The sequence below is a fragment of the Lathamus discolor genome, chromosome 8 (assembly GCF_037157495.1).
Source record: "Lathamus discolor isolate bLatDis1 chromosome 8, bLatDis1.hap1, whole genome shotgun sequence".
Classification (NCBI taxonomy): domain Eukaryota; kingdom Metazoa; phylum Chordata; class Aves; order Psittaciformes; family Psittacidae; genus Lathamus; species Lathamus discolor.
Genome location: NC_088891.1, coordinates 13,161,258 through 13,173,601, shown reverse-complemented (window position 1 = coordinate 13,173,601; position 12,344 = coordinate 13,161,258). Strand labels below are relative to the sequence as shown.

Genomic DNA, 12,344 nt, shown 5'->3' with positions numbered 1-12,344 from the left:
ACCCACAACAGTTTCTCAGGCACTCAGACTCCTGAGTTGATATTTTTCACTTTGTTTTCATCCTTGCAAATGTCTACACTGCAGTCAGCTGCTCAGCAGAATACATTAACACAGAGCTCCGTCCTACTGCAGCTAGAACATTTCCTGTACCTTCCAGGCAGGAGAAACTGAGGTACAGCACTTTGATAAGCTATTATCCTAATTAAAGACGACAATCCCAAAATGTCCAGGTTGAAAGCTGCACCTCAAAGAACCAGAGAATGTCATGAGCAAAATGCTGACTATGAGGCACTTGCCTTCTACTGTTTTTAAAAAGGCATTAAGCTAGTTTTGTTTTCTTTCTGTTACCTTATTTAAGTCACATCAAACTCCGTAGGACTGTGTGTAAAGACAGTTAAAAATGCGACACAGATAACACCTGAATGCTCTCTCACCAATGAGAGCAACTACATATGGGATATTTCATCTTGGAAAGAAAGCATGGAAGAGTTCATATACTTCTTGTAGCCTTTCCCCACTTTACAACTGGAATTGCATCATCAAATAAGGTGTTTAGAAATAGTGTAAAAGCAGCAATGATTCTGTCCAGAACATTCACCTCCAGTGACTTCCCAGCTAAACAAATCTATTTATAAAACCAAGCAGGAACAACAGGAAATAGCACCATAAGGATTATAAGAGATTATGAGCCACTATTATGAGGATGCATTTTTTGCTTTATGGTCCATTTCACCTTTTAAAGGAGACTTTCATCTCTGCGGGCAGAAATTTCTTAGTTTTGTTTAAATAGGTGCTTTTTCTCTGACATTTACATCACTAGCATGTGCCTATTCTTATTGTTATTACTATTAATGCTCAGGCAAGATGCAGATTTTCATTCTGGGCTTCAATGCATGAAAAATAAATGTCTTATGTGATGAGTTGACTATTCTAACTGCAGGAACTTCACAGCTTACCCAAACACAGTAACAAATAATTTTAGTCATCAAAATATACCAGGATAGTGATGTACTGTCCACAGTCAACAGAAAATAAGGAAAACCAGAATTGTACTCTACCACTCGTATGTTCTTCCAACCATTCCATACAAATCGTAAGCTAAATCACCATACCCTTGTCAAGCAAACTTTCCATTTAAGCGTTCTATAAACATTAGAATGTTTTCTCCTGAAGAATACAGTAAAAATCATTGATTAATTCACTTGGATAATCAATTACTACAGTTCTCAAAACTGAAATGTGCCGTGTGAGATAACAAACAGCACTGCGACAATCCCTGGTGCAACAGTTGCTGCAGTAAGAGAAAAAGCTTAAAAAGTAAAAGGAAGTCAAAAAACTTTATTCACATCAGAAACTCAGACTTCAATGGAATTTTCCTTTATCAAAATAACCCCATTATGGTTACTTACATCTTTGCTGTAAGAGAACTGTACAATATATATATAAATATATATATATATAAAAGAAAAATCAACTAGTGTGCTTCCTCAATCATCATCATCTTCCTCTTCATCACTGATCACATATTTCTTATGCTTCTTACTTGCTTTGTCATCATCCTCTGCTTTTCTCTTTCCAGAAGGTTCACCTTCCTAAAGGCAAAAAAAGGGCAAAACTCAACGTACTTCAAGCTAAACAGAAGACCCCAAAGAACAACAAAAAGACCTCAAAGTCTTTCTTGTAAGAAAAGCAAAATTATTTTCCATTTTGTGTACTGTGATGCAGAACTGCTTACGGATCAGTACCTTAAGTTCAGTAAACATTTTCTACCAGTATCACGGCCCAACCTGAATGGGTCCATAATACATCTGCAGCTCCACTTACGTCAATAAACATGCAACCATATCGGCTTCAAGCTGAACTATGGCATGGAAGTAATTTATATCATAGTCTGGATTAATGGAATGTGCAATATCATTCTCAGCAAGTCTTACAAGCATGGGTAATTCCTAGAATTTGTAGTGAACTTTTCAACATGTAGAAGCTTTCCCTTCAGGCAGCTTTGCTCAGCTTTCAGACTACCGACACTTGCATGCCCTAAGTCAGAGCTATGGAGGCAAAGAAGAAATTCAGTAAGCAGGTAGGCATTTTGTTTGTTCACTAAAAAAAAACCCTAAACCAGCAACTAATCACTCTCTGGCATACACGAAGAAGACTGATGAGAAATTGCTAGTACTGAGAACTAACATTACAGTTTACACTCCAAGAAACATAATGGTTCAGGAGGCTTCAAAGAGCTAGTCAAAAGAACTTAAATTACTGAATTAGTTACCTGTTTGCAAGCCATACCATAATGATTTTATAGGCTGGATGTCCAGTATTTAGCACCTAAATATAGTGTCAACAGATTGATTTTTATTCCATGTGCATTTACATGAGCTCAGTTTAAAGCCTCCTTCCAAACAACATTTTAAATCAGAATGCAACGAAAATGTGTAATCAAACTACAAATCACTAGTTATTAATATAAAACTCATCGATTTTGACATGAAGTACAAGAGGTAACTCTGTTATTGTTTAAAAAGAAGAGTATTTTAAAAATACCTTCAGGTCTAAGCAAACTCATCCTTTTCTCCATCTGTTGGTTTGGGGGTGTGTTTTTTTGGTTGATTTCTTTTTAAGCAGCACATATTACTTGGATTTTAAGCAGCAGCAAAGATTGAACTTCAGAACTTTAACAAATTATTGGAGTTTCAGAACTCTCACAGTTTTTATTTAAAGCATTTTATTCTATATTAACTTAGCACAGTAAGAACCTAGGAAAGGAATTTTAAGCACGGAAAACAGCTATTAGTAGGGGTGGGAATCTCAGTGATAGCTTCTTCCTCAAAACAAGCATTCCCTTGTAATCTAGCCAGGCTATTGTTAAATGATTCATCTTCCTGGTTAACAGAATATGCCCATTAACTACAGTAACAGTAAACTACTTGCCATGTGTTGATAAAATGTATTCATAGCAGACTGACGTTTTCAGTAATGGTAACAAATTATCAGGACAAAGATTTTGCTGTACTGTTGACTGACAGCACATAAAAGTCTGTGTATGAGGAAGTCAGTGTTTCATGCATGTGCATACATATTACAAATACCATACTTCCTATGCGGGGACTGAAAGTAAGCAGTCATGATTCATCCTGGGTTTTCTTTCATAACACTGTAGCACCCCTCCGTGGCCCTGATGGGAATATTACCTGAAAGTCATCTAATTTTAAAATGGAGGCTATTGTTCCTCAAGCAGCAGAGAAATGCTGTTGACTAGACCTGTTAAGAAGAGGCTATATTGCCGAAACCTCTAAAATTCAAGGATAAGGTTTTAGCCTCTTCCGCAGCTACTAAAATAGCACACTAGAGGGTGACTGTAGGAAATCAGCTGAAAGACAAACAGTAAAACAGGGCAGGAAGATTAATCAAACTAACATGCCAATGTAGGAACATCTCTCATACCTACAAGGTAGTAGTAAGAGTCTGTTACGCAAAGTTAGGTTGTATTTATTGTTCTGCCACGTAAGTGAAGGTGCCTATCAGCAGAGCCAGGTGTGCCCAAACTGCCACTCCTAAGCCAATCTTGGCTTGAGAGCAATGCAAGCACAGCTGCAACTCAGGGCTGCTCTATACTGATTAACAGCAAGATTACATTAATATAGAACTGGTGATGTCTAAAGGAAAGCAAACTCATGGGCTACTAAAACCAAATAGGCCAAACACCTGATCCAACCCAATGCCCTGTTGAACAGGGCAGTGGGAAGTCAGCATCAACTGCCATTTGTCAAGAATTCCAAAATTCCCTTTTCTTTCAGCTTCCCAAGGTATACAATAAAAGCCCTATGGCTCTTTGCCACAGAGGCATTTTACAATGAGGAGCAAAAGTCAGGAAAACAGACTACACAGGTACAGCTGATATAGAACCAGAGTACATCTACTTCCTGCTTCCACTTCTGCCACTGGATGCAGATAGTTAAGTTTTAATCTCAGAAACGGCATCTATCAACTTTGGAAAGTGCTACACTGCAGTGCTGCTCTGTCAGAAGTCACATTACTTGAAATGAACTAAGCCTCAAGACATGATGTGCACAAAGATTCATCTGCTTAAACCCAGCAGTGATAAATTATGAACCAATAAACCACAATTTTAGAAGAGGAAACAGCACTACTGCTGTAGCTAACAGTTAACTTGACCACAGCCTAATGTTTTGAATAGTACGTGTGTGATGGATAGCATCTACGTAGCAACAGACATTAACTCTTCTTTACTCTTTTTCTTTTAGCTCCTCTATTTAATAAGTTAAGAAATACTATGTGAAAATGCTTCTGCTATTTACGTAATAAACAGGAGAGGACCATGTAGCTTAGGAGATAACACTGCACTAGGATACAGATATTAAGTCTTCTTATTTCTTGCATAATTTTGGTAAAGTCATTTTACGTAACTCTGCATAATTTTTTCAGTCTTTAAATCAGCAGTAACAATAGGGACCTCCTTTGGGAATCGCTCAGGTCTATGAACTGATGCAGTGTATAAGAAACTGGCGATTAATTGCCATGGAAAGCATGCCAAGTCAAATAATACATTAATCAGAGCAGAAATTAAACTACAAAAGTCTCAGCTTTAAAAAAAAAAACCAAAAAAACAGATTTAGTGCAGGAAATGCTCCTGACTGAAAATTAGCAGCTTAAGAACAAAATGCTTTTCTTACCTCATCACTAGTAAGTTTCTTTGCCTTAAGTAGTCTCTGTGTTTTATCTTCATCCGAGCCTTCATCACTGTCAGAAGAGTAGATTCTAGCACGTTCCTCTGCGGAGAAAAAATAGAAGACAAATATTTACCTGAAATTGGTGAGGAAGAGATAATATCAAAAGTAATCCTCCCACATTTAGTCCCACAGAAAGCTGGTAGAATCCAAGCCCAGAGTAAACAAAATAAACTTACACAAACACAAGTCACGTCTGCTCATGTATCAAATGAACCGGCAAAATACAATTTTAGCAGGACTCTCCCAAGAAACTGACCCGTATGAATCACACAGGCCCTACTTACATCCTGTTAAGGTTTATTATTACCTCTGATGCCACCTTTGTATCTGTTTTTGATAGCTGCTAGACTGATTGCGTCATCTCCCTCATCCTCTTCATCATAGCGATCAGGTTCCAAATAATTTGCACTTAGACCACGCTGATGCTGCTTCTCCCGCATTCTTCGCTGCTGAGATTCTCTGCGAATGGAAGCTCTTAATCTCTCCTCTTCTTTCTGTCCAAAGAAACAAGGAATGTATTAAGGGAAAAAAACCAAACAAAACCAACTCAAGAGGAACTTGTATTCTACTCTTAACTTTTGAAGTAACGTTACAGGAATGTGAAGACTGTGCTATACTGATTTTTTTTGGTAATATGTACAGTTAAGCACCCATGGCTAACAACTCTTGTCTATAACTCCAAAATACACTCAGTTTTTCATAAAGTCTCAAAATGTTCAGCTATATTAGTGTTGTGATTTTTTAGATTAAATCAGCAGGTAAGAGACCTCCCTGCCACAATACCTTAATCATTTCTGTCCGCTGAGACTCTGGATCCCGACCTGCCATTGGCAGAATACGGATTTTCTGGGTCTTTGAGCATCTATCTGCCAGAGACAGAGTCATCTTCCTGTGAGTGGCACTGTCCGTAGAGTGTGGTCTGTTCAAAAACAGCTATGGGTTAAATATTTCTTCAAGCAACATCAGTCGGACCAGCATACTGACGACTTTAAAGATTCACCTCCACAACAGTAAAAGTATCACCCTTTTTTTATTATTATTTGTTTATGTGCATTGTAACAGCTACTGGAGACATCAACTCCTCTCTCAACAAAGCACCTGCAATCCAGCCTAAATAATCATCCTCACATTTCACATCAACAGCCCAGGATGTAATCATCATCTTGACAGCAATTGTGCATCAGACGAAAGGTTAATTTCAGGGAATATTCTGATTCAGATGAGGACTTACACTTGAAAATGTTAATTAAAATATATATAAAGCAATACATGTAGCCTACATAGTGCAATGAATGGCATATTAACCTTTCAAACTGGAACACCTGATTTAGGACAAATCTTACTGAAATACTGACTTTGGAAAATAGCACATTCTTACTAAACAGTTATACTCTGCAAGTTTAGGAAGTAGTATTTCTAACCTTTACATACTAGTTACAGCACTTAATTGCAAAGGAAGTATCAACATTTGATACACAATAGCATGTTTACCTGAAGGTTAATTTTGTCTTGAAAACAGCCTGTCCTTGTAGACCTGTCCCTTGTCTGATGAACAAATGGTTGTGATCTCCCTGTAATGGCGCCTTGTACACGTCAAAGACCTCATTGCCCAAGTGAAGAGACATGCTTAAAAGAGATTCATATATCAATTATTTGATAACGCCCCCACAGTCTATTTTTTGCCTCGCTTCTAAATGAAGAAAGCCTTCATGTTTCCTTTTCAAATATAGCCAATACTTACATTTCAATCCAACCTAAACAGAGCATAACATTTTCAAAGCATTGAGAGTAAAGGAATTACTGCTGTGCAGAAGTGATACCAAAATTTCCAATTTTGCAAGCCAGAGCATTTCACTGGAATAACAACGGTATTCCTTGAACAGCACAACGTCCAAACTAACCTTCCATCTGACCACTTGACTATCCGTGCATTACTTTCCCTGATCTCGTTCCCTTCCTCATCTCGTCGCATCCGCCATCGTATTGTGTTTTCTACCTGTGGGAAAAAATACAAAACACTGTTTCTAACTCACAGTAAGGAAGACTGTAGTAAAATATACTCTGTATAGGTCAGTAATTACAGTTAGAAACGCTAGATCATTCGCTGCAGGATGCAAGGAAATGAAAGTGAAAGGTACTGCTTTTATAGGTGAAATGAAGCTGTAAAGCTTTTTGTATTTATGACTAAAATGGACCAACTCTCCTCAGTGCTGACCTGGTCCACACTTTCATAATCCGAACCATAACTCAAAACACCATTCTAAAACACCTGAAATAGACTTTGAACAAATGTGTCTAGATGAGTGCAAAAGAGATAAGGAAACTTAACAGTATACCTTGAGTTTTAACCTAGTTCTACCCTCTTCATCAAGCATCTCTTCATCTTCAAATTCATCTTCATAATACTGGGGGTCAAAAGGTCTGCAATAAATTACATAATAGTCTTTATTCTTCTAAAAGTTAATCCAGATGATTCCAGAGTTGTGAAAATAACAGGTGCTTGAAATGTTTCAATCGTACACTGCACACAGCAGTAGGCACTGCAGCTGAGAGACAGCCATTTCTGCAGTAATGTCATTTACTGCATTGATTCAACACCACAGGAGGCCTACCCAAGCATCTTCACTACCATCCATTACAGCCACTTGAACATTCAGACCCCCTAAATGGCTCTAGCTAAAGAAAGCAAGTGTGCCTCAGAAAATACTGTTTCCTTAGCATCAGGATAATAAGGTCAGGGGGAAGTCTGGAACAAAATCTATACAATATTGTACAGAGAAAATAAAAATATCATTTTATAAATGTGGTGAATTAGGGATTTTTTGAGAAGACAACCTTAGCCATTTGTTTTTAATTTGAATCTCAAACCCAATCAAAGGTAAAGGAAAATGAGATTGGTTTTCCTCTCTTCCCTCAACAAACCTGACAATTGGGCTGGGAGTGAGTGGGGTAAGGTCATTCCCTAGCCTCCTTCCTAATAGTTTCCAGGCTGCTGCAAGGGAGAGAAGTCATAAACAGACCCTGTTACTGTACAATCCCATTTTCAGTCCTGTCTGGCCCCCAAAGATCCCCAGGATTTCTCTGAATAGAGCCACCAACTGGATTCCTAACAGTTCTCTCCTGAAAGTCTATAGCAAGAAAGCCAGGAAGAATGATTTAGCTACTGTACAACAAACCCAATGCTACACCACCAGCTAACAAGACAACAATTAATCAGTGCAGTGAATCTGCTTCACAGAAACACTTCAAGAGACAGCTTTGACAGCACTTTGCTAGAAGTGCTGAAGGTGGAATTTAGGGCCAAACCTAGTATCACACGCGACTCTAATAATTGACTTTGTTTCTCCTTATGAATTCCGGAAATTTTTTTTAGTAAGGTAAACAGGAAAATGAGTAGCCAGCCCCTTCATAGTTAAACAGCACATTTAGCATCTGCAAATAAGGGCTCATTCTAAAATTGAAAATGATGTTTTCATCCCTCAAAAGTGGATAAAGATGCTGCCCATTCAGCTTTTATACCTACTTATACCTGAACCTATGTTTAAGATTCAACTGAAATAGGACGTGCTTTCAGTTAAATCGTATTTTTGTTTTTCAAATACAAAAGGTTATTAAATCAAGCTGAAACTCAAGCTCATCAGAAATTACTCAGCACTTGATTAAATACCAGCAATACATATTACTATTGACTGATCACAACCAAAAGTGTGCATCTTAATGTCAACCTTTTTAAATATGGCTAACATATTTAACTGTATTACTAAATCAAAAGTAATACAGGGAAACACTAAAAAAACCTTATCAATCACATACTTAGTGCGCAATTACCTGGGCTCCACACTAAGGAAGTTGGGCAGCTTCACAAAATACAAATCATTACCCAAGTCTGTGTTTACTTTTGGAATTTCTACTTCTATTCTAGTCTCTGGAATAGGCTCTTCTTCCTGTTGTTCCTGACTCAGTCCATTCTCATCCTAATGAAGAAAAGGAGAAGAGGAGCATAAGCGAAAATACGTCTACCTGGCAGCTGTTGCTTTAGTAAGCACTTACATTAGCTTAAAGAAATGTCATCCATGTGCACAGAGATCAGGAAGCTTTGGGTAAAAGAAACTGAAAGTTTTCAGTGAAGGCAATTCAAGTCAGCATTTTCATATGCCATTTAAAAGTGATTGCAAATACCAGTGTGAATCCGAAAGACCAAAATACAGTAAGGAAACAGTAAAGGAGCTGACATACAGTTTTCAGCTTAATGCTGTTACTCTTTTTCACTAAAATATTATCATAACCAGTGTTACATATTTCAGAGTGGAACAGCACGTTTCAGACTTATTTCAAAAGTCAAGTCTACTCACAATGGGCTGCCCTGGAGTTGGTGGCTTGTCTTCTCCATCACTCCCTGAGGAAATGTCATCTGCGCCTCCAAACAGATCCATGACATCTGCATGCTCTTGAGCAGAAAAAATGCTATTTTAAAATACACATATATGTATATATACACCCCTGCATACAGGCACACTTACAGGAAAAAAATACTAACACATCCTTCACTTTCATGGCACTTAAAATCACCTACAAAGGTTAGAAATTACTGATGTTTATGAAGCACATACTGTTCTCTTACCCTGAAGAACAGTTTTCCCCTGTATTTTTAAGCTAAGGATTCAAGGTATGTTTTCCTGGAAAGGCTCTATCAAGTAAGAGAATCCAGCCAAAAAATGTCAGCAGAAGAATTAAGGGTGTAAATCATCCTTTACCCAAGTAAACAAATATATGTCACCAGCAACTTCATTAACATGTTTTGAAGGTTTTACTTCTCAGAAGAGTCAACAGCTCTTTCTCAGCCAGCTAAACATCACACAAGCCTGCAAGGGTTCTCTGGGCTGCTCTGACTAGAGGCACCATTTCTTAACACCATCAGTAAAAATGTGTGAAACAACATCCACAAAAGAGAAGCTCTGTTTCTCACGGAGAAAACAGAAACACTGATAAAGCCACCTAGAGATAATTAGGAGAAATACAGCATGTACTTCCCCACAGAGAATTCTTGCTGTGCTGTTTTCTTAATTCCATGGCACTGCAGTTACACTGTCTTGCGAGCACTATCAATTTCATCAAGTTCTGTAAGCAGTCGTGCTTAAAATGGGGCTTAAAGGAACCAAACCCCCACAGAACAATGCCACCATTTACCTTTCTGTCCTTCCGTATCACTGTCTGCTTCTGAATCTGAAGCAATGGGTTTCTTTCTCTTCATTCGCAGGACTTCATCTTCACTGTCACTGCCCCTCGCAGACTCTACTGAGGAGTACAATTATTCTCAGCAAATTAAATATTTTGTTCCACATAGTTTTAAATTCCTTTGTATTAATAATTTGATTCAGATGAAAAGGAATTTAAAAGTGCTGCATAAAAAAAAAAACATGACAAAGATGACTGTAGTTGGAAGTACATGATTAATGTACATGATTAATGCCTTTACAGTGAAGTCTGAATCTTTTCAGGCCAATATAAATGAAACATTAAAGAGAGATCAAACCAGAAGCAAATCATTACTACTGTATTCCATCCTACCAGATTTGTGCTCTTGGTCCTCCTCATCAGAATGCTGGGCCCGTTCATCATCATCAGAGTTCTGTACTTTCTCCTCATCAGAGTGCTGGGCCCTTTCATCATCATCTGAGTTCTGCATCTTCTCCTCATCTGAGGCCTGTGGCCTCTCCTCATCATCAGAATTCTGCATTTTCTCCTCATCTGAGTTCTGGAGCCTTTCCTCATCATCAGATACCTGCGGCCTTTCATCTTCATCAGAGTTCTGTGCTTTCTCCTCATCATCAGAGTTCTGCTGCCTCTCCTCATCATCAGAGTTCTGCTGCCTCTCCTCATCATCTGACTGATCACTTTTGTCCTCCTTGCCCCACTTCTCATCCTCTGAATGTGCTTTTTCAGAACCATCTCCCTCTGAATGATGACTGCCTTCATCAGACCCATGCCCACGATCGTCATCCTCATCATCATGAGCAGCTTCTGAAGCACTGTGCTGATCCACATCTGACTGATCATTATCTTCATGCTCAGAATGTCCTGAAGCTTCAGAGCGATTGTAGGATCTTTCGGAATGGTTGTCACTCCCTGTGTGATGGGACGCCCCTTCATCTTCACTATCGTCTCCAAATAGCTCCTTATTACTAGGTTTTACTGCCTCTCTGTCATCGTCCTGGTCACTGTCACTTCCAGAGGCATTACTACCAGAGCCAGCATTCTCCTGATCAGAATCGGATTCAGATCCAGAGTCCGAATCTGCAAAGCAAATATCACTTTCTAAGAGTTCAAATGTCCCCACAAGGATGCACATAAGATGCTGGGCTTTGCTTTAAAACAAACAAACAAAACCCACCAAATCCAGAGAAAGAACCTACCGTGAATGGTAAGAAAGACATATAAAAGTCACCTAAAACAGTAAAACAAAATGTTTAATAAAGGCAAAGCCAACGAAAGACACAATGAAAATGATGGGTGCCACATAAAGTTTCAAACCACAAGCTACTGAATAAGCAATTACACAAACGAAAATAAAATTCGAAATACTGATGGCTTAAAATAGACACGTACATACATATGAGATCCTACAAACGTGAACCTGCCATCATGCCTTTCACCCAGGTTAGCTGTATGAGGGACCCTGACACGCCTGTTACAATGGAACCGCTCTTGAATGCTGAGGTTGGCAGGTGCCGATTCAAACAGGGTAAAAAAGGAACACTTGCCTTGAAAAGTAATTTACGGAAGCTGACCCAGGCACTTTAAAAACGTACAAATGAGTTAAACCGGGAGGTGTTCCATGCGTTCTGTTTCCATCTACAGGGTGATGACAGCTCTCCAGCATGGACAACGGGGACAGCGTCCCAAGGTAACGGGGGCAAACCGGGCACCCCCGCGCCCCCAGCTCCCCACCCGCAGAGCCCCAACAGGCCGCTACCACATTCGGCAGCGCGCTCTGCCTGTTTGTCACCCGCCGCTTCCGCGGCCGCGGCCACCGGAGCACCGCAGCCACCGCAGCGCGGGGCCCACTGCGGTCCGCCCGCCCCGCCGGCGCACGGCGGGGGCCCGGGGCACACCGCAGCGTGCGTTACCCGGGGGGAGCGCGGCGCGGGGCCCCGCACCTTTCTGCTCGGCCTCCGAGTCCGCGTCGCTGCCGAAGAGATCCTCCATGTCCGCCATGGCGGCCCCCGAGCCCGCCGCCGCCACACCGCCGGCGCCGCTCCGTGATGCAAATACGGAGCGACGCGACTACGGAGCGCGGCGCGGCGCCGGCGGCTGAGGCAGGGAGGAGCGGGGAGCCCGCCTCTTAAAGGGGCCGCGTCCCGCGGCCCTTACCGATGGCGGCGGGGGTAACTCGTGTCCGCGCCTGCCCGCGAATCATTCAGTAACGCAGCGTCCTCCGGGGAGGGCGGAGGTGGCCGCAGCTACACGGTAGGGCCTGCCAGGGCCCGAGGCTTGGAGCAGAACCGGACACACGTGGGCTGGCCACGGTGCCGCTGCTTGGATGCTCCGACCTCCCGTTGCCCGCACTTGCTGAGTACAGGTCACCCTGCCCTA

The 12,344-nt window shown here is 40.6% G+C and overlaps 1 protein-coding gene across 3 annotated transcripts; it reads right to left on the bottom strand.

The window, feature by feature from the left end:
* Positions 1 to 1,318: 1,318 nt before the first annotated feature.
* On the bottom strand, positions 1,319 to 12,040 carry LEO1 (LEO1 homolog, Paf1/RNA polymerase II complex component). 3 transcript variants are annotated; one of them, XM_065688289.1, is made up of 12 exons: positions 11,909 to 12,040; positions 10,320 to 11,045; positions 9,939 to 10,043; positions 9,104 to 9,198; positions 8,580 to 8,725; positions 7,088 to 7,172; positions 6,653 to 6,747; positions 6,243 to 6,377; positions 5,535 to 5,670; positions 5,059 to 5,245; positions 4,695 to 4,792; positions 1,319 to 1,588 (listed from the first exon to the last, which is right to left on the bottom strand). In XM_065688289.1, exons 1-12 carry the CDS (start codon positions 11,964 to 11,966, stop codon positions 1,520 to 1,522), a joined length of 1,935 nt encoding a protein of 644 aa, XP_065544361.1. In that variant the 5' UTR covers positions 11,967 to 12,040; the 3' UTR covers positions 1,319 to 1,519. The 3 variants fall into 3 exon arrangements, with proteins under 3 accessions (XP_065544361.1, XP_065544359.1, XP_065544360.1); XM_065688287.1 differs by having other exon boundaries at positions 1,319 to 1,592; positions 9,939 to 10,046; positions 11,909 to 12,038; XM_065688288.1 differs by having other exon boundaries at positions 1,319 to 1,592; positions 11,909 to 12,038.
* Positions 12,041 to 12,344: the final 304 nt, after the last annotated feature.